Source organism: Tachypleus tridentatus, chromosome 10, assembly GCF_004210375.1.
Source record: "Tachypleus tridentatus isolate NWPU-2018 chromosome 10, ASM421037v1, whole genome shotgun sequence".
Taxonomy (NCBI): domain Eukaryota; kingdom Metazoa; phylum Arthropoda; class Merostomata; order Xiphosura; family Limulidae; genus Tachypleus; species Tachypleus tridentatus.
The window spans coordinates 80,820,790-80,844,561 of NC_134834.1; the positions used below are offsets into that span (position 1 = coordinate 80,820,790).

The following is a 23,772-nucleotide window of genomic DNA, read 5'->3' on the forward strand; positions in this document are numbered from 1 at the left end:
ACAATACTACAATACTACTCGGGGATAATCCGTGCTAGTTGTCTCCAAATTTGAAGATATAGGGAAGGGGACTAGATAACACCACACTTCGCCAGCTCTAGGGCTAATTTTACCAATGAATAATAGAATTAACCATCACATTATAGCGTTACTATGGCTGAAGAGGCGAGCGTGTCTGATGACGGAATACGATCTCACGATTTGCATATTGCGAGTAGAGTGTTCCAACCACTAGGCCTAAACATTTTTTATCCATTCGTATGTGCTTGATGCAGTTGTAACTGTATATTCAATAACGTTCAAATAAAAGGGTAATTGATATTCTGCCAAAAAACAAAGACGAATATTTAAATAGTATTAACTATTGTATATTGTCTAATACATGACAACTAACGTACAAAAACTAAAAGAAAAATGTATGCATACGTTTTTTTTGTGTGTGTTTGATATAAAACGAAATATTTGTTCCAGTTATATTGTCTTCCAGTATGTTCACTTCTTTCTTATTTCTCACAAAACCATATCTTTTCATACAGTTTATAATTCAATTAAGGATATCGATTAGTTTGAAATGTCTGCAAAAAGATAAGATAAAATTATGAAATAATATTTAAAGTTCATAGTTTGGTTTTAAAACTTTATTATGCTATATGAAGATTTATCTTTAACCCGTAAAGTTGATTGCTTTTCTACGATATCATCGCGTTTTTAACTAATGCACTCATAAGACTTTCAGAACAGCTAAACTGGGGTAAAATTTTACATTCTTTTCTGGCAGTAAAACGTTTTCTTAATTTTTTAGTTTATAAAAATAAACCATGAGACTGAATAGTTGCATACGTTCGACATGTTGGGGAAGTAAGATGTCGAAACATGTACTAGACAATTGACAATTGTTTTGAATTTCGCGCAAAGCTACTCAAGGGCTATCCGCGCTAGCCGTTCCTAATTTAGCAGTGTAATACTAGATGGAAGGCAGCTAGTCATCACCACCCACCACCAAATCTTGGGCTACTCTTTTACCAACGAATAGTGGGATTGACCGTCACATAATAATGCCCCACGACTGAACGGGCGAGCATGTTTGGTGCGACCGGGATTCGAACCCACGACCCTCGGATTACCAGTCGAACACCTTAACACGCTTGACCATGCCGGTCCGTGTACTAGACAGTTCCTAGTCTCAAGAATTTATCTTTGTAAAGTAAATCAATGAGGAAACGATTCATTGTATGTCCAGACTGTTGTCAGTCTCGTTAAATATTTATTGCGTGCCATGAAACTTAGGTTTTTCTTTTAATGCCTGTGTTACTGTAAATTATTACGTAAACGTTTTATTGTATTTCGAGACTGTGGAGAGTTTCGTAAAATATTTATTGCGTATCATGAAACTTTAGTTTTTATTTTAACATCTGCAATATTCGACATTTATACAAGTGTTGTCCCAACCGTAACGGTAGAGATCACTCGTGTTACAATGTTAAAAGAAGCGTTGATTCAGTCGTTTGTGTGAGTCATGTGAGAGATTATAAACACTGATTAAGAGGTGGGATCATTAATTGAAGTACTTGGTGCATTGACAATGTACCGGGTTGATATATGTTTCAAATTACGCATGCCTGCCGTGTACCTCATTCCTCGTGTTTGTTGTTTGAATGTTGCGCAAACCTACACGAGGGCTATCTGCGCTACCCGTCCCTAATTTTGCAATGTAAGACTAGACGGAAGGCAGCTAGTCATCACCGCCCACCGCCAACTCTTGGGCTACTCTTTTACCAACGAATAGTGGGACTGGCCGTCACATTATAACGCCCCACGGCTGAAAGCGCAAAAATGTTTGGTGTGACGGGGATTTGAATTCGCGACCCTCGGATTACGAGTCGAGCGCCTTAACTGCCTTGCCATGCCGGGCCCATTCCTGGTGAGTAATTGTCTTTCAAATATGATTCATAAGAGAGCTGTATAGCTATCTATGTGATTTTAAGTATTATATTTAGTTTCCTTAGATCATTTTTACTTACGACTTGCTTTAATTGTTCCTTCTGTATTTATTTTTGCACACAGATTGAAAAAACGTTTTAAAAGCGATTTAAATTGAATGTTATGGAACAAGATCCTCGTATATGTTTTATAAACTGGTCAATAACTTGTGTGATTTATATGAAGTGGAACAACAATTGGATACGACCAAGTTTGTGTGGTACGGCATCAGTAGATGTACAGATTTGAAACTGCATAGTTACTGTGATATCTTTGATAAATGTTTTAAGTATGTGTTAATGCTTTAACCCAAGTGGTGAAGGATAATTTATGTTTCAAAAAAAGGAATGCCATTTTAAGATATTTTAATGGTTTATAACGAAAGCAAATGAAACACTAGTGATGTAGTAAACATGATCACATTACCCTGATTCATGAATAATCACATGAAAACAGATCCTTAAAAACCTGTCAAAAATTTAACTTAATATTTAGTTTGTGACAGAATGATTCGTCTGTCACAAACTGGAGTTAGTAGCCATATATTTATACAACTAAATGTGTGCAAGAATTCTTAGGTTTCGTTTCTAAACTGTTAGTCAATTACTAACACGTATGTGGTAACTCAGTAGTCCTGTTTTGGGGTCAATTTAATGAATTTTGATAACCTGGTGAGTCTAGTAAGTAAATATCAGTATGATACAAAACTGGAACAAAACTGATTCATTGATTAAGATGTTCACGTTCTGTTCAATATCTTCGTGAATATCAATACTGTTATAACACGTAACCTTTTTGTGTGTGTGTGTTTTTAATACATGGAAAGTTGTTTATAACATAATTTTCTGAAGGTCAGTCATAATTTTAAAACTAAGTAGTTCCGGTGCTGTGGTTGCAACTATTATTTTGTGCTAAGTAATGCACATTTGTGAGTAGATCGTTTGTTGGAAAAGTATGAAGTTTCTAATACAAATAGTCCCTAGTTTGGGTTTATTTTGTAATTCGAAAGAACACGGTGATAAATGTTTCAATATTGGTTTAACTAAAATTAAACTAGATTATCAATAATTTAATGTGGTTAAAGATTTTAAGAACTAACAACAACAACTTGAAAACATATTATACTTAACTTTTATTAAAACACCTCCTTTATTTACCGAATTAGCTAACTTGTTTTCCGAGAATGTTTAAAACTAATGTTTTTGAATTTAATTCTCTTACGAGCCGTAAGCTGAATCTTCTGAATTACATGATTTACATCAAGAATATTTTTAAATAGAGAAGACTTTCCCTGTTAAAAAGACTGTAATTTATTATAAAAAAAACATATTAAAAACGTGAAAAATATGAAAATCACAACCAAGAATGAAAGGAAAGTTCTGGTGCGTTTTTATAACTCATTCTTGATGTGGTTACTCCAATCATTCAAACCATTATGAGTTACCACCCAGAAAAATCATTCAGTTTTCCAGGTATGTGTTTATTATTCATTTCTATTTCTTTCCAGTGGTATGTCTTCGGACTTACAACGCTAGAAACCGGGTTTCGACACCCGTTGTGGGCAGAGCATAGATAGCCCGTTGTGTGCCTTTGTGCTTAGCTCCAAATAAACATAAAAATAAAAAATAAATATTACCATTTTCTTTACTGTATCGTCCGATACTGGGAAGGCTATAAGTCTACGGACTTAGTAGACACAGCAGATAGCCCGATATGACTTTGCTATGAAAGACAAACATACATACTTTATTGTCTCTACAAGTATATCGTGGGTGTAGAATAAACGACTCTTAAATAAAACTCCTGCAGTGTCACAAATATAATAAATAATGCACTTCTCATTGACTGTGTCCCTCAGTGGCACAGCGGTATGTCTGCGGACTCATACCGCTTTAAACCTGGTTTCGATACCCATGGTAGGCAGAGCACGGATAGCCCATTGTATAGCTTTCTGTTTAATTCAAAACAAATAAATTATTGACTGTAGTGATGAGGTGTCGCATGTATGTAAATATCTTATATAATAAACTTTGATTACAAGTTATTAAAAAGTTCATATCAGTAACCTCAATATATATTAATATCATCAGGTATGTCGGGAGCGCTTCTATTAATCTCTTATATAAAGCGATTCTAAATATTTATTTGCTTCTCTTTTATATACTAATTTATGCATCATTTACAGGTTATAATGATAAACGTAAAAAAAAATCACCAATAAAGAAAGAAAACGTATGGAAACGAAAAATAATATTTTGAAATTATCTTTTCATTAATAAAAGGTAAACAAATTATTATTATTTTCAAAATTATTAATTTTAAATTACAAAGCCTAGCTCTCAAGAAAACACTATCATAGGATAAAAACCTGTTATCTGAGATACACTTGGTTCTGTTGACGACAAATTAAACATTTCTAATAATGATTTTAATGACCAATTATATACTACCATTTCTTTTTAATATATAAGTCTCTCTCAGCGTGCCCAATGTGTGTAGAGTTTTCGCGAAAATAAACCTATACAATAATAGTTACATTATTTAGATATCTATATTTACTTAAATTTTTGCAGTATTTACATAATCGTTAATATAATGAAGGAACTTAAATACTACGTACTGGCTTTTGTATTTCACATAAATTGTAAACAAATAATTTCTTTGAAGTATCGTGAAGAAGTACCAAAAATGGGAAGTGAAGAAAAATTTGGGTTATCTCGGGTTTGATGGAAGTGATTACTCGAAAATTGATTTTGTAAAGAAAAATTCAAAAGAATAATCTGAAATCGAATTTCAGACATTTTGGAACTATAGTTCTCATATTATGGATTCAAGCTATTGTTTTACGGGAACTCTCAGAATTGGTCACACAAACATATATGGGAATTGGTATAGATATGCAAATTATCTTTCAAAGCAAGAATCTGCTTTGCTAGTTTGCAACATTTCTATCAGTTTTACACTTCGTTTGGTAATCTACATAATTTTTGAAAGATCTCAAGACTGGTTATAAGGCTTTACTTTAAAACTGACCAGGTCATGTAGGTAGTTTCTTGTGGATTTTCGCAATTATTGTAGTTGTATAATACAATAAAAGAGACTCTGAGATATAAATCTAATCATTTTGTTGTCGTTGTACTTCGTAACTTGAACGTTACAGTAGAAAGAAAATTAGAATTACTATTTCGTATAGTTAGATCTATATTTAGTTTTCAAAATTCTAAGTAAAATACATTACGAGTTTAAAATGAATTAAATTTATACTAATATAGCTAAGTAGCCAAATATCAATATAAAAAGCTATATGGAAAGGAATGTGTTTTTTAATGTAACTTGAGGAAGCAAAACAGCATATGTATTCACGTAGTCTCCCTTTTCATTGGTTCGTATAGCAAAATATTGCACGTGCTTAGCATTTGGTTTGGCTATAAGCAATTCCACCCATACTTCAACAACGAAAAACTTAAAAAGGTATTTAATATATGAAGTAACAGCTGGTATTCAAAGGGAGCAAATATACAATTCATGTATACATAGACAGCCATCCTGTGTAGTCGTTGCATAATAATATGTTGTGAACTCGTACGAACCTGATATAAAATAATACATCATTTCAATTTTTGAGAATCAATTTTTACGTTGATTTCATAGTTTTCTCATAAAAATATACCATATGACAACACAATAGAACTGATTTCATTGACAATGTTATCTCTAAGTTGGAGCGTATTTTCTTATTGCATCAACTACAAACTATCAAGAAACTAACATTGAACAAACACACTCAAACCTAGCCGAATTAAGTGGCAATTTGTTTTAAAACTTTTAGATCACTTATTTACGTAATCAAATACATTTGCTTTATTACTGGTCATGTAAGTGTTTAAAGGATTCAGCTCAAACTTGCTTACAATATTTGCACTACGAAGAACTTTGAAAGGTAAGAAATATTTTATTTCAGTTCCATTTCCATGTAATTTTAATACAGTGCGTTGATATATTGTAGATCAGTTTAATGGTTACAGAACATGATTTTTGCAATATACGCCCCTAAAGGTTGTGAATACAGGATACACTGAAAGACTGTTCTTTCGGTATAACTATATAGATGGCGTTGCCTGATATTGGTAGTTGTTTGGCTGTATATTGTTAAGCCCAAAGCTATCCAGTGTGCTCTATGTACTGTGCTCACCACGGGTTTCGAAAGCTGAGCGATAGAGTTAAATGTTTTTAGACTTGTTTCCTGACGTTCTTAACATTCCATAAAACTAAGGGTGTTTTCTTTTTGCTGTAGATGAAATTGAGTTGAAATTCTATAGCTTCTCTACGTGTGGAACATAAAACTGACAGATTAAATAATAAAATTAAATTAATTAAATACTTTTCATACTAAAACAACATTGTCTGTTGCTTGAATTATTTTGTGATTTTCATTACCCAAATGATGAACAATGTAGCATTTATTTTTATTTAAAAATCATTTATTTTTATTAATAAGATTTTTTTTCAAATAATTGCACCTGAACAAATTTTAATGAGTAACAAGTGACTCTGACGTCATACCGGAAGAAGAATACAGCTTTTGAATGTCAAGATGTAAGAACAGCGTCTGTTTTTATACTCAAAACAATGTTGATGTAACTGCAGAGATTTAATGTTTTACGAGTTGATTCACGTGTTGCACTTTTCTGAGAAGAAAGAGGATTCTATCTATACACTTAGAAAGTAAAAGATACATTGACGTCAGTTGTTTTGTTGGAACTGTGAATTATTTGGGCCTGGCATGGCCAAGCGTGTTAAGGCGTTCGACTTGTAATCCGAGGGTCGCGGATTTGAATCTCGGTCGCACCAAACATGCTCGCCCTTTCAGCCGTGGGTGCGTTATAATGTTACGGTCAATCCCACTATTCGTTGGTAAAAGAGTAGCCCAAGAGTTGGCGGTGGGTGGTGATGACTGACTGCCTTCCCTCTAGTCTTACACTCCTAAATTGGGGACGGCTAGCGCAGATAGCCCTCGTTATAGAGAAATGATTCAATGATATCAAATCTGATAATTAAAACAGTGTTATAATCCCCATAATGAATAAATTAAAATTGTATAACTTAAAAAAACAAATTAAAACAATATAAAATGTGGTGCAGTGGATTGACATTTACATTTGAATTTCGATATTATGATTTTACTTCTGTAACGTTTTAGTAAAATAAAATGATAAATTCCAATTGTTCTCTATCTTTTCTTAACGAATGTGTGGTTGCGATGTTATGAGGTTAAGTGACAATAAATTAGAATTATCCCTCAGTTACATGATTTCATGTAACAGTTTGATTTGGATGATAGAACTGATGACATGGATTGCTCTTACAATTCGCTTTTTTACTTGTGTTGTTACACTTTTCACTTAGCAACAAGACTCGCTTTATTCAATGTATATTTAAAGTTTTGGATTTATATGATAATTCTATTTTTTATTCGCGTTAATTTGCCGCCTTTTTCACAAGTTATGGATCATTGCACGTGATTGTATGACGTTAGAAAACAAATTAAATCATTTGTACTCGTGATTATTAGTCACGTTTGTTGCTGTATAAATCATATTTCAAATAACTATACCAATCAATACTCAAATCGTGACGAAGTGTAATTTAATATCATTTTATAACATTTTATATATCTTAAAATGTAAACAGGAGAAGTTTGTTTGAAACGTTTAGAACTCGCTGTTTGTAATGTCAAAAACACCTAAAAATATGTCACTATTCTTCGAGAAATGCAGTACTAGTATTGTGCAAACTAAAGTTCATACCGTTATATGAAATGGCTCTCCTTACTTTAACAAACATTTCTTACAAAATGAGGTATTCCCCCTTTTCGTTTTAGTTTCAAGGTTTTTCAATACAACATTAAATTATAATTATATATGTTTGTCATACTTAGTGATACACCTGCATTTGGAAATGATGAAACCTGATTTAAACGGAAGAAATAATTCTCGTCAGACAAAGAGCTTGAACACCTGTATGCTGTACATACATTTTTTTATTAACTAGAACTAAACTTACTAAAATAGCTTCAAGATGGAGTGAAATGTAGTGTTATCATATAAACACTTTAAAATTCACTAAAAACTTCCAATTCAAAGTATCAAGACATGTTTATGGTCTACTGTAAATTTGTTAATGAAAAACACCAAACCCACTAACCCCTTCAGTGACACAACGGTATGTCTGTGGACTCCCACCGCTAAAAACTGGGTTTCAATACTCGTAGTGGGCAGAGCACAGATTGTGCTTTGTGTAGATTTATGCTTAATAGCAAACAACCAAAACGAAGTAACCAGTTGATTTTTTTCAGCCCAAAAATTAAGTGTTGGATATATAAATTTTATATTTTATTCTTTTAAATAGCAACTATTTTAAGACAATACTGATATAGTTATGATGTTATCCTTTATAATTCTGTTTGACTTCAGAAAACTAAAGTTGATTAGTTACACCATCCTTTATAATTCTGTTTGACTTCAGAAAACTAAAGTTGATTAGTTACACCATCCTTTATAATTCTGTTTGACTTCAGAAAACTAAAGTTGATTAGTTACACCATCCTTTATAATTCTGTTTGACTTCAGAAAACTAAAGTTGATTAGTTACACCATCCTTTATAATTCTGTTTGACTTCAGAAAACTAAAGTTGATTAGTTACACCATCCTTTATAATTCTGTTTGACTTCAGAAAACTAAAGTTGATTAGTTACACCATCCTTTATAATTCTGTTTGACTTCAGAAAACTAAAGTTGATTAGTTACACCATCCTTTATAATTCTGTTTGACTTCAGAAAACTAAAGTTGATTAGTTACACCATCCTTTATAATTCTGTTTGACTTCAGAAAACTAAAGTTGATTAGTTACACCATCCTTTATAATTCTGTTTGACTTCAGAAAACTAAAGTTGATTAGTTACACCATCCTTTATAATTCTGTTTGACTTCAGAAAACTAAAGTTGATTAGTTACACCATCCTTTATAATTCTGTTTGACTTCAGAAAACTAAAGTTGATTAGTTACACCATCCTTTATAATTCTGTTTGACTTCAGAAAACTAAAGTTGATTAGTTACACCATCCTTTATAATTCTGTTTGACTTCAGAAAACTAAAGTTGATTAGTTACACCATCCTTTATAATTCTGTTTGACTTCAGAAAACTAAAGTTGATTAGTTACACCATCCTTTATAATTCTGTTTGACTTCAGAAAACTAAAGTTGATTAGTTACACCATCCTTTATAATTCTGTTTGACTTCAGAAAACTAAAGTTGATTAGTTACACCATCCTTTATCTGTTTGACTTCAGAAAACTAAAGTTTGACTTCAGAAAACTAAATTCTGTTGATCAGAAAACTAAAGTTGATTAGTTACATCCCATCCTTTATAATTCTGTTTGACTTCAGAAAACTAAAGTTGATTAGTTACACCATCCTTTATAATTCTGTTTGACTTCAGAAAACTAAAGTTGATTAGTTACACCATCCTTTATAATTCTGTTTGACTTCAGAAAACTAAAGTTGATTAGTTACACCATCCTTTATAATTCTGTTTGACTTCAGAAAACTAAAGTTGATTAGTTACACCATCCTTTATAATTCTGTTTGACTTCAGAAAACTAAAGTTGATTAGTTACACCATCCTTTATAATTCTGTTTGACTTCAGAAAACTAAAGTTGATTAGTTACACCATCCTTTATAATTCTGTTTGACTTCAGAAAACTAAAGTTGATTAGTTACACCATCCTTTATAATTCTGTTTGACTTCAGAAAACTAAAGTTGATTAGTTACACCATCCTTTATAATTCTGTTTGACTTCAGAAAACTAAAGTTGATTAGTTACACCATCCTTTATAATTCTGTTTGACTTCAGAAAACTAAAGTTGATTAGTTACACCATCCTTTATAATTCTGTTTGACTTCAGAAAACTAAAGTTGATTAGTTACACCATCCTTTATAATTCTGTTTGACTTCAGAAAACTAAAGTTGATTAGTTACACCATCCTTTATAATTCTGTTTGACTTCAGAAAACTAAAGTTGATTAGTTACACCATCCTTTATAATTCTGTTTGACTTCAGAAAACTAAAGTTGATTAGTTACACCATCCTTTATAATTCTGTTTGACTTCAGAAAACTAAAGTTGATTAGTTACACCATCCTTTATAATTCTGTTTGACTTCAGAAAACTAAAGTTGATTAGTTACACCATCCTTTATAATTCTGTTTGACTTCAGAAAACTAAAGTTGATTAGTTACACCATCCTTTATAATTCTGTTTGACTTCAGAAAACTAAAGTTGATTAGTTACACCATCCTTTATAATTCTGTTTGACTTCAGAAAACTAAAGTTGATTAGTTACACCATCCTTTATAATTCTGTTTGACTTCAGAAAACTAAAGTTGATTAGTTACACCATCCTTTATAATTCTGTTTGACTTCAGAAAACTAAAGTTGATTAGTTACACCATCCTTTATAATTCTGTTTGACTTCAGAAAACTAAAGTTGATTAGTTACACCATCCTTTATAATTCTGTTTGACTTCAGAAAACTAAAGTTGATTAGTTACACCATCCTTTATAATTCTGTTTGACTTCAGAAAACTAAAGTTGATTAGTTACACCATCCTTTATAATTCTGTTTGACTTCAGAAAACTAAAGTTGATTAGTTACACCATCCTTTATAATTCTGTTTGACTTCAGAAAACTAAAGTTGATTAGTTACACCAATCCTTTATAATTCTGTTTGACTTCAGAAAACTAAAGTTGATTAGTTACACCATCCTTTATAATTCTGTTTGACTTCAGAAAACTAAAGTTGATTAGTTACACCATCCTTTATAATTCTGTTTGACTTCAGAAAACTAAAGTTGATTAGTTACACCATCCTTTATAATTCTGTTTGACTTCAGAAAACTAAAGTTGATTAGTTACACCATCCTTTATAATTCTGTTTGACTTCAGAAAACTAAAGTTGATTAGTTACACCATCCTTTATAATTCTGTTTGACTTCAGAAAACTAAAGTTGATTAGTTACACCATCCTTTATAATTCTGTTTGACTTCAGAAAACTAAAGTTGATTAGTTACACCATCCTTTATAATTCTGTTTGACTTCAGAAAACTAAAGTTGATTAGTTACACCATCCTTTATAATTCTGTTTGACTTCAGAAAACTAAAGTTGATTAGTTACACCATCCTTTATAATTCTGTTTGACTTCAGAAAACTAAAGTTGATTAGTTACACCATCCTTTATAATTCTGTTTGACTTCAGAAAACTAAAGTTGATTAGTTACACCATCCTTTATAATTCTGTTTGACTTCAGAAAACTAAAGTTGATTAGTTACACCATCCTTTATAATTCTGTTTGACTTCAGAAAACTAAAGTTGATTAGTTACACCATCCTTTATAATTCTGTTTGACTTCAGAAAACTAAAGTTGATTAGTTACACCATCCTTTATAATTCTGTTTGACTTCAGAAAACTAAAGTTGATTAGTTACACTAATTCTTTATAATTCTGTTTGACTTCAGAAAACTAAAGTTGATTAGTTACACCATCCTTTATAATTCTGTTTGACTTCAGAAAACTAAAGTTGATTAGTTACACCATCCTTTATAATTCTGTTTGACTTCAGAAAACTAAAGTTGATTAGTTACACCAATTCTTTTTGGCATAGCTTTTCTTCCCACTACTAAACTCACTTTTTTTTACAAAGATTTAGCAACACATTTGGGTTTTCATTCTTGCTATAGCATTTAGTCAAAGAATCTTTTTACTCGATCTTCTTTCCCACTTTTTAGGGCTTACCTGATGGTGAGTTTGCTGATTCACCTTTTTAAATTCTTATCTGATGATGAGTTTGTTGGTCCTCACTAGTGGTACTTATCTGATGATGAGTTTGTTGGTCCTCACTAGTGGTACTTACCTGATGATGAGTTTGTTGGTCCTCACTAGTGGTACTTACCTGATGATGAGTTTGTTGGTCCTCACTAGTGGTACTTATCTGATGATGAGTTTGTTGGTCCTCACTAGTGGTACTTACCTGATGATGAGTTTGCTGGTCCTCACTAGTGGTACTTATCTGATGATGAGTTTGTTGGTCCTCACTAGTGGTACTTACCTGATGATGAGTTTGTTGGTCCTCACTAGTGGTACTTATCTGATGATGAGTTTGTTGGTCCTCACTAGTGGTACTTACCTGATGATGAGTTTGCTGGTCCTCACTAGTGGTACTTACCTGATGGTGAGTTTGCTGGTACTCACTAGTGGTACTTACCTGATGGTGAGTTTGCTGGTACTCACTAGTGGTGCTTACGTGATGAGAAGTTTGTTGGTCTTAACTAGTAGTGTTTACCTAATGATGAACTTGCTGGTCCGTTCTAATGGCACTTACCTGATTGTGAGCTTATTGGTTCTTCTAATTGTGCTTAACTGAAAACGTCTTGAGGATTTTGTTAAAGACATTGACAGCTATTGACTACTATGTCAACTTTGTATTAACAATGAAACTTGACTTTTATTAATAATTTGATATTCATCACCGACTCGGGTGTAAACTTGCGATGACTCAACGGGAAATCTTTGCCTGCTTACTGTGATTATTAAAATAAAAGAGCGAATTTTCTTCTTTGCAGGGGGAGGAAAGAGAAAAAATTAAATAGGTTGTTCTTAAGAGAATTAAGATGTTCTACTCTCAATATTCTAGTTTAACAAATTATCCACTGAAAAAAATGATTCAACGCCACATTTAATTGATTCAAAAAGTCTCGAATAGGCCTGGCATGGTCTGGTGGTGAGGGCACTTGACTCGTAACCTGAGGGTCGCGGGTTCGAATCCATGTCGCACCAACCATGCTCACCCTTTCAGCCGTGAGGGTGTTATTATGTGACAGTCAATCCCACTATTCGTTGGTATTCGGGCTATCTGCTGTGTCCACCGAGGGGAATCGAACCTCTGATATTAGCGTTGTAAATCCGTAGACCTACTGCTCTCAGCGAGGGACGACTATGAATAGACAGTCTACATATAGATCCACACAGAAAAAAACAATGATTGTATTAGGACACGATCTTCCAATCGTGAAAACGTGTATCAATAATTCCTCAAATGAGACGAAAGCACATGATTATCTTTACCAACTAATCTAACTAGTGACGAGCATGAAAGGGTTATCGAGATTTTCCCACTGTCCTTAGCGAAACCACTGCCAAGGGTTTTGATTCATAGAGCCTGAAAAAACTAGTAGTAAGTAAGTCAAAGTGTAACGTCCTTGTGTTATTACGTTCTCTTAACTTATTCATCATAACAGTGGTATCAGTGTGTTGTCATACAGTTCTTGTGCTATATATTAGATTCAGAGCATTAATATATTAAAAAACAAAAACAATACGTATCCAAATATTGTGGCTTATGCCACCCTCTAAACTTCTTTTATTATTTATAGGAATATTGAAGTAACGGTCTCATAGATGTGGTAACAGTAATACGTATGCACTGTTTACTAATTTTACAGTTATAGTAATTTTCAATATTAAAGTCGCCACACGTCTTTGAGTCTTGTTTTCAACTGGAACTTAACAACTTAACGAACAGAGCGCTCTGTTAGAAAAAGTTATTTTTTTAATTCAGGAAATCTCAAGTTGACAGATGCTTCGAACTGACTAGCTGTTTTTGTATATGAATCACTTTCCATCAAGTTTCTAACTGCCATATGAAACGTAATGTAATATCATTTCAAATATCAATGAATCAACCATGCAGACCACGTAGCGTATAAAACCAGCACATTCCAGTGTCAATTTCAATGACTAAAATTGGTGAACGTTGGCATCCTTCATTTGGACATTTTCAAGAGCACACGTGACTGCCCCGTTATTATGGGGAATGTCTGTATGTTTACATACAAACCGGCATCGTGTGATAAGGCAAGTTAAAACAAACATTAAAAATACAATAATTACATGAGTAGAAATGCCAGTTTTTAAGGAAGATCACCTGAATCAGTAAAGGAAAATTGTACTCAAAGTGCACTTGGAGACACCTAAGCCACCAGCTCTTGACACATAAAATTATTCCAGAATCACAACTACCTCTAATCTCCCTATATCTATCTATTATACATACCTATTTACCTAGAATAACACTCAGAAACACGAAACATCTGGGTCACTGGCTCTTAACTAGATGTTTTTATTTCGACGGCATATATACATACACTTTCATATCCAAATATGTTTTATCAATGTGTCCTCGGCAGTTGCGATGATAAAGCAGGGAGAATACTAGACGTTAGTTACAATAACTGATAAAGCAGCTTTATAAAATATATTAGTCAACTTAATGCATTTTTCATAACACGAAACTTGTGAAACTTTCGTCGCTTTTCATATATAAAGTCTTACATACGACAAACACAGTTGTATAAAATGTGTGAAGTGTTATATGTAAAGTATTTTTCGAAGTATTTCATGCCTTCTATTACAACAATATTAATTAATAGTCATCCAATTATAGTCTGAAATACAAGCCCGACTTCTTAATTATTTGAGCTTTGAATAAGGAATATCTTTAAAAAATTTGAAGTTAAGTAACTATATTTACGAATGAGGAAGACACGAGAATAATATTCTGTGACTACGAATAAATAAAACGAATGTGAAATCCAGAAAAAAAATTCCAGGGTTGTTTTACTTTCTCAATGTTTCCGTTTTACTGGGCGCGGCGTGGCCAGGCGGGTAAGGCGTTCGATTGATAATCTGACAGTCGCGAGTTCGAACCACAGTCACACGAAACATGCTCGTCCTCTCAGCTGCGAGGGCGTCATAATGTTTGAACAATGCCACCATTCGTTGGTAAAGAGTAGCTCAAGAGATGGCGGTGAGTAGTGATGACTAGCTGCTTCCCTCTAATCGTATTCTGCTAAATTAAGAACGGCTTGAATGCATTGCGTCCAACATAGTGTTTATTTATCACTTGCATAAACTTTAATAACATAAGGTCTTTCTCCACACTTATCTGTATATATTTTGATTCAACATGACAATGTTTTGTTATGGTTTTCTGACTACATTCTGACTACCATAGTGATCTTTTATCCCACTTACCTAAACGCATTGTGACAAACTTAGTGTTGTTTTCCCATTAATTAATATTTTGCCATATTACCTGTATGTATACTAACCAACTAAGAAATGTTTCGCCAATTTGCCTGCGTATGTTCTAACCAACTAAATGATGTTTTCCCACATTGCCGGCATATATTCTAACCAACTTAGTAATGTTTTCCCATATTACCTGCATATATTCAAACCAACTTAGTAATGCTTTCCCATATTACCTGCATATATTCTAACCAACTATCCCATATTACCTGCATATTCTAACCAACTTAGTAATGCTTTCCCATATTACCTGTATATATTCTAAACCAACTTAGTAATGTTTTCCCATATTACCTGCATATATTCTAACCAACTAAGTAATGCTTTCCCATATTACCTGCATATATTCTAACCAACTTAGTAATGCTTTCCCATATTACCTGTATATATTCTAACCAACTTAGTAATGCCTTCCCATATTACCTGCATATGTTCTAACTAATTAATATTTTGCCATATTACCTGCATGTATACTAACCAACTAAGAAATGTTTCGCCAATTTGCCTGAGTATGTTCTAACCAACTAAATGATGTTTTCCCACATTGCCAGCATATATTCTAACCAACTTAGTAATGTTTTCCCATATTACCTGCATATATTCAAACCAACTAAGTAATGCTTTCCCATATTACCTGCATATATTCTAACCAACTTAGTAATGCTTTCCCATATTACCTGTATATATTCTAACCAACTTAGTAATGTTTTCCCATATTACCTGCATATATTCTAACCAACTAAGTAATGCTTTCCCATATTACCTGCATATATTCAAACCAACTTAGAAATGTTTTCCCATATTACTTGCATATATTCAAACCAATAGTAATTCCCATATTACCCAACTAATTAATATTTTGCCATATTACCTGCATGTTTTAACCAACTAAATGATGTTTTCCCACATTGCTTGCATATATTCTAACCAACTTAGTAATGTTTTCCCATATTACCTGCATATATTCAAACCAACTTAGAAATGTTTTCCCATATTACTTGCATATATTCAAACCAACTTAGTAATATTTTCCCATATTACCTGCATATATTCTAACCAACTAAGTAATGCTTTCCCATATTACCTGCATATATTCTAACCAACTTAGTAATGCTTTCCCATATTACCTGTATATATTCTAACCAACTAAGTAATGCTTTCCCATATTACCTGCATATATTCTAACCAACTTAGTAATGTTTTCCCATATTACCTGCATATGTTCTAACTAATTAATATTTTGCCATAACTGCAACTAACCAACTGAAATGTTTAATTTGCCTGTATGTTTAACCAATAAATGATGCCACATTGCCTGCATATATTCTGAGCAACATCCTGATCATTTCTCAGTCTTGCCTGTAAATATTCTGACCAGTGCAAAAGTTTTCATCACACTTGCTGTTGATGCACAAAAGACTATTTTCATTTTACGTGATGAAACTCAACAGACTTCTTGATTCGTTTTCTTTAATTATTTTTGAGCCATGACACCATCACAGATCTATCCTATTAAAGCTGGGGTAACACTTAAATGTTACCATATAATTAGCATAACTTTTTCACTCCCGCTTTTATAGCTAAATGAATTTCCACAAAAGAGTCGTGTTTCAATGTTTCACCACTTAGTTGAAACTTGAAATTGGTACAAGCTTGGAACTTTGAAGACACGACGATAAATGGTTTCAAACTAGGAAATTTAGAGATGAAACTATGTGTGTTTCCATAGTAGTCGAAGAGTTAACGCAATATTTCCCAGTCATCCTCCATAGTTAGCAATATTTCCCATTCATCCGAAGAGTTAACGCAATATTTCCCAGTCATCCTGAAGAGTAGAGAGGAACCTATGTGTGTTCGAGGTAGTTGAAGAGTCAAAGTAATATTTTCGAGTCATTCAGTGTTTTTGTAATCTTATTAATAATTATATTATTATTCAAATAGCAGAAGTTACAAAACAAAATTATTGCAAGCAAAAACAAAGAACATGAACCACAGCAAAAACTTTCCTTACATGTATATTATATTAAACAATTACGATCTCAGGGTATAATTGTTTTTCATTTCTTGCAAAGCTACACAAGGTCTATCTGCGCTAGCCGTCCCTAATTTTGCAGTGTAAGACTAGATGGAAGGCAGCTAGTCATCAATACTCACCACCAACTCTTGGACTACTCTTTTACCAACTGATAACGGGATTGACCGTCACTTATAACGCCCTCACGGCTGAAAAGGCAGGCATGTTTGGTGTGACGGAGATTCGAACCAGTGGCCCTCGGATTATGAGTCGAGTGGCTTAACCACCTGGCTATGCCGGGCTCCATGGCATTATAAACTCTCCGTAAACATTACATGTCTGTTTCACAATGTTTTTTAATATTTTAATTTTACTAAAAGAATTGCCCAGGAATTTAAGAAATCTTTACCGAGTAAATTTCAGTAAATGTTGACAGAAAAGAGCGTGCGGTTATGTGTCCTAATCTCAGTTCCATTATAAAGTTTCCACATCTTATTTATATAACTTCTAGAACCTTCTTAATGAATAGAACATTTTTTTTCTTTTCATTAAACTTTATACATATATACATGTTATTTCTTCTAACCTAAGACTAACTTCAATGAAATCATCAAGATGCAGTTTTTCTTTCACGATGTTTTTTTTTAATTACATTGTAGAATATATAATGATTTTATTCGCTTCGTAAGGGTTTTGTTTTTTGAATTTCGTGCAACGCTACACAAGGGCTATCCGTCCCTAATTTTGTAGTGAAGGACTACAGGGAAGGCAGCTAGTCATCATCACTCACTACCAACTCTTGGTCTATTCTTTTACCAACTGATTGTGGGATTGACCGTTACATTATAACGCCCTTACGGCTGAAAGAGCAAGCATGTTTGGTGCGACGGGGATTCAAACCCGCGAACCTAAGAAGATAATGAGTGGAACGCCTTGACCCACCTGGCCATGTCGGGCCGCTTCGTAATGTAATACAATTAATTGTAATAATAAAATTCAATGTCAGAAGTTTTCGGTAGAATATATTGCAAATACGTTTCATAAAAACGCTCGAAACATAATATCACATGCCATCATCAGATCATGTTTAACTTCTATCATTTTTTTACAATAGCGAAGTCATATTATTTATGTTCTAACATAAAGTGACAACCTTATTAGTTTCGTTTATTACGCTTTAGAAACAATGGCTTATACATATATATTTTAACATCAGGCCTCGTGTGAAAAAAAAAAAAAAACATAAATAAGCAGGAATTTCAACAAGCAAGTTATTGTATATTCTGTCATTTAGCAACTGTGTGCGAAAAGTAGAAATAATAGAATTAATAAAAAAGGAAAAGTAACCACAATATCACAAGGTAGACGTAATCTGGAAGAGATTGCCATGGTAACGAAGATTAATGGGTAATTAGTTCTTATTTTTATAGCTGGATGGCAAGTATAAGAAAACAGAAAAGGGCATGTGGTTATGTGTCCTAGTTTGAGCATGTCATTTTTAGACATTACTTACGGGTGTCTTCGGGCGCCTCAGGACGTGGGCAGCGTGCAGATAAAAATTATATCATCATCTACATAATATAAATATATACCTCATTAGGACTGTTCAAACACGTAGGGTCTCAAGTGGTGAATTTTTTTGTTTACTTTATTTGGAAAGTAGTTATTTAAAATAAAAGAGCTTTGAATTATCTATTTGAGAAAACAAGGTAAAATGAGAAACAAAACGCTCAAAGTCTTCTAAATAAAGATAAAAGAATTTGTATATGGGACTCGTATATATACATGTAAGTTAATAATGTAAGACATAGCCCATGATCGTTTTTTATAACCTTGACCTTAGACCCGTTATTTCAAAACGTTTTTACTTTCAGGTTCACATGATGCTTCATTATTGTATGATAGTTTCTTAAGTTCACCAGTACATTTTAAGATATTTTAGTCGCGTATGTAAAAACTGTCAACTACATATATCTGAGATTTTGTAGCCAAAGTTAAGTTTGTATATATTTAATGAATGATGTATTTTATATCACAATGTCTTAGTGAATTAAACAGATTCATTTTGTTCAGAAATTTGTGTAAATCTATTCGAGGTCCATTGATGGTTCAGTAATAAATAAGTCTATGTACTTATGACACTAAAAATCGAGTCTCGATATCCTCAGTGGACAAATCATAATTATCCCATTGTAAAGCTTTGCGGTTAATAACATGCCAACAGAATCTACTAAAGTATCATCTGCGCTAGTGGTTCCTAATTTAGAAGTGATAGACTAGAGGGTAAACATACAGTCAGCACCACCTATCGGTCTCGTTTAGTGCACTCTTGTCTGCTACCGAACAACAACATTTGACAGTCTCTCTAATAACACACACACATAAGGCCTCAAAGTACAGAATGAAACTTTTCGAAGTAACGAGACACGAGCCGTGGACCCTCGAATTCACTACATGGCACTATGCCTCGCCGTCCAGTTAAGAAAGAAAATTCCAGCTTCCCAAATCCAGCGTTAATATATTTAATTCCTGAAGCAAGTAATTGTTCCTTTGTCTAGTTGTTAACGTTTTAACGAAATAACACAAGAACCATTAGCGTTTTCTGTTTGATCTTACGTACAATAAATACTGAATAAACATTCAGTATGTTAAAGAGAAGCATTTATAACATACCATGTAAACTTGCAGAGAAAACTTCACGTAACCAATCTTTGATGCATATCCACTACGACTCTGTTTCCTTGAGGTTATGTCATTGGTCACAGTAGCTATCAACACTCGAAAATGTCTTGAAATTAGTAGTTGATAATGGGACTGAGAAGATGTGTGTCTGTATGTCTGTATGTACTTTCTGTTTCCATCAACGTCAATAAAAAAATAACAAAATCCATTGTTCTTAACTAATGCCAAGAGGAAAGAAAGCCTACAGCAACGCCTTAATAACTACCATCAAAGCTATGAAACTGACTGCTACTCGTGTAATACATCTGCAACTTAAAGTGGAAGAAATATTTTGTAGAATCACGTGATTCGCGCGCAGTTCACCAGCTTCAAAATCAGAGATTTGTCGCGAGGCCAACCTGGACCGTAAATCACAAGAAAAGCTACTGTTTGTATATTACTTTCATTAGAATATATATATATATGTATATATTTATGCAGACGACATGTGTACGCTTTATTATAAGCGGAAAAGTACAGCTCGTTTGTCACGTCTCAGATATGAAATCACTCATTAGAGCTCAATTATAACCCACCCGTTGAGGCAAGCCATGCTACAACAATGTCTTTGTGCATTTCGTTTGACAGAATATATGGTGGAACATCTGTTGAATGATGGATTACCGTACAATTGCCGTGGAATAAAATATATTAACGGATTTACTTCCTAACAGTCGAGACAGCTATAATAAAATTCACCGATTAGTTAATGTTATACACCCGAACATACTAAAAGCTCTGAGGCTGATTATAATTTAACCATTATTGTTGTCAGTAATAATTTTAAAAACGTTGCTTCGGGTTATGTTGTAAAAAATAAATGAAAAAATCTTATAAATCACGAATTACAGATACTGGACTTCAAGCACTTATATATGTAAAAACTGGTGGTATGGTTAGAGAAAACACTATGTAGAGGAGCGAACAACGTTTCGACCTTCTCGGTCATCGTCAAGTTCACCAAGAAAGAAAAGCAAAATCAACCAACAAAAGTAAATATATCTCACGAATCAAAAAATCACGAAACCATATACTGCTGCATACCAAATATTCCTGACATCAGCAAACAAATAACCAACATTTGGCAAAAATTAGTAACAAATATGACATTCCAGTTAACACCAAATTTATTCAAAAACCAGGCACAAAACTGAGATCTATACTATGTAAAAACTACACTGACAAACACCACACCAACATTATTTATAAAATACAATGTTATGACTGCCACGACTTCTATATTGGAGAAACAAGTAGAAAAATGGAAACCAGATTCAAAGAACATAAAAAGTCACCTTCACACGTTTTCGAACACTGCAAGTCAAATAAACACAACATAACCATAGAAACACTCAAATACTAAATAAAGAAACAAACATAAACAAACGCAAAATTAAAGAAGCCTTACTTATACAACAACTTAAACCCAAAATAAACCAATATAAAGGAACGCCTTTATACGTATATTAATATAATAAAATTATATATTCAAACATCTAATACCGCCCTCTACATTTCGACACACAGTTACACAACCCCTTTCAAACATGTGGTCAGCTTCCGGTCAGTTACCTCTTTCTTTGTGAACCTGACGATGACCGAAGAAGGTCGAAACGTTGTTCGCTCTTCTATGTAAAATATTTTCTCAACCCAAACGAGCCGTTTTTGCATATAAATATGTAAAACCTACACTGACAAACACAACACCGACATTATTTATAAAATACAATGTGATAACTGCCACGACTTCTATATTGGGAAAATAAGTAGAGAAATGGAAACCAGATTAAAAGAATACAAAAAGTCACCTTCACACGTTTTCGAACACTGCAAGTCAAATAAACACAACATAACCATTAAAACACCCGAATACTAAATAAAGAAACAAACGCAAAATTAAAGAAACATTACTTATACAACAGCTCAAGCCCAAAATAAACCAATACAAAGGAACACCTTTGTACCTGTATTAATAAATATATCCAACATCTAAGCACGCCCTCTACATTCCTACATTTACACAACCGCCTTCAAACTTGTGGTCAGCTATCGGTCAATAGCCCTTTCTTTTTGAACGATGACTGGATAAAGTCGAAACATTGTTCGCTCCTCTACACAGCGCTTTCTCTTCACATACCAGCCGTTTTTACTTATATAATTTTCTCTACATGTGGGTTTGTTCGTCATATCGGATTCAAGCACTTATAATTTTTCAGAGATATACATAGAGGTATATGATTTGTATATCGTAATGGCCGCAGGTAAAGCTATAATAAGGGATGTAGTACTGTTGTAGCACACAGGCGCATTGTTCCGATATCTGAAGCTGAGTCGTGGCATTTAAAAACTAATATATATAATAAGTTATTCAGTTTACATTTGCAATTAAGTGTCTTTTATGACCAAACTCCCAGAGTGTCAGCGAGCTGTTAGTGATAAATAACCCATTTGCACTTTTATAACTCTCTCAGACCTAGGTCTGAGTGACCACTCCGGCTTACGAGTAGCTGTCAAAACGTTAAAATGGTTTGTTTTTTTTCATACGTCTCGTCATTATTAAAACACACGAATCGTTTGTTTATTTGTTTTACAAAGCTACACGAGGGCTATCTGCGCTCGCCATCCCTAATTCAACAGTGTAAGACTAGAGGGAAGGCAATTAATCATCACCATCTACTGTCAACTCTTGAGCTACTCTTTTACCAACGAATAGTGGGATTGAGCGCCACATTATAACGCCCCCACGGCTAAAAGAACGAGCATGTTTGGTGTGACGGGGATTTGAACCCGCGACCCTCAGATTACGAGTCGAATGCCTTAACCACTCGGCCACGCCAGGCCTAAAACACACAGATCCGCTATTAAAGCACTTAATAAAAGCACATTTTATAATTATACTATGTGGTTAAAACGTACGCATTTTGAAAACTCACATTTAAGTGAAATAAAACAAACCTCGTTTTATTTTCTAAACTTATTTCGGTAGATAAAAAGATGTTCAATGAATAATAAAATAAAACTTAATTCAATATCATGATTTTGTTGTTGTTGTTTTCATTATCTGCTTAATTTGAAGGAGGTTGTATGCGTTATGTCCGTTACAGGAATCGAAACGCGATTTTTAATGTTATAAATATATCCTTACCGCTGAGCCTTTGGAATATAAAGGGTTGCGTCTTTATTTCACTAGTATATCTGTATTCAATTTAGTAGTAATAAAATTAGTTTCAAATAATTAGTACTAATGTAAGTAGGCTAAAATGATTAGTTCTTCATTATTCTCTTTGTTTAAAATGGACTGACAAAAATGGAAATTAAGTTTGGAGATCTTTGCCCCGATTGTGACGTCACATGCCTGATAAAGTTTGGCAGAGTGCCAGCACTATAAAATTTAGCACCTCAAATTTTAGTGTAACGGAACCACGAACAGCCCTGACAAGTCAACTTAATGCAGTGAAATGGTCCGGACGCTGTACTAATGACATGCTTGCTCACTTAGAGACAGTTTCAGATACGCCGTAGTCCAACATATATTCCAAGATCAGTTTAAAAAAAAAAAGAAAAAGGATAACATACGTTGGTTTTTTTATGCTAATTTCAAAAGTATACTTTGTAACTGTCTTATGATTAATATTTGTTTCCCTTTATAATATGACCATTAAACTGGTACACGAAATTCTTAGTGTTACCAATAAAAATAACTTTTTGGTTCTGTATTAAACAAAAAGTGACAGTGTCCTAATTTTAAAACTACAGTGGGATAAAGACGTTTCTCCTTGTCTCTTTGTTTACACGGATTTTCCCGTGAGTAAACTCAAACATCTTTTTTTATATTTCTTTGT

General features: G+C 33.3%; 1 protein-coding gene across 2 annotated transcripts in view; it reads left to right on the forward strand.

Annotated features, from left to right (window-relative positions):
* Positions 1-23,772, forward strand: part of LOC143229696 (WAP four-disulfide core domain protein 1-like) — a 58,323-nt gene that overhangs the window by 12,692 nt on the left and 21,859 nt on the right. Inside the window, exon 1 of one of the 2 annotated variants that reach the window (XM_076462406.1) lies at positions 1,787-1,921. The exons of the other annotated variant lie outside the window; for it this stretch is intronic. Within the exon in view, the coding sequence (XP_076318521.1) occupies positions 1,904-1,921 (18 nt within the window). The 5' untranslated portion in view covers positions 1,787-1,903. Of the gene's footprint in view, positions 1-1,786; positions 1,922-23,772 lie in introns of those variants that run through there. 2 annotated transcript variants of the gene reach the window in all.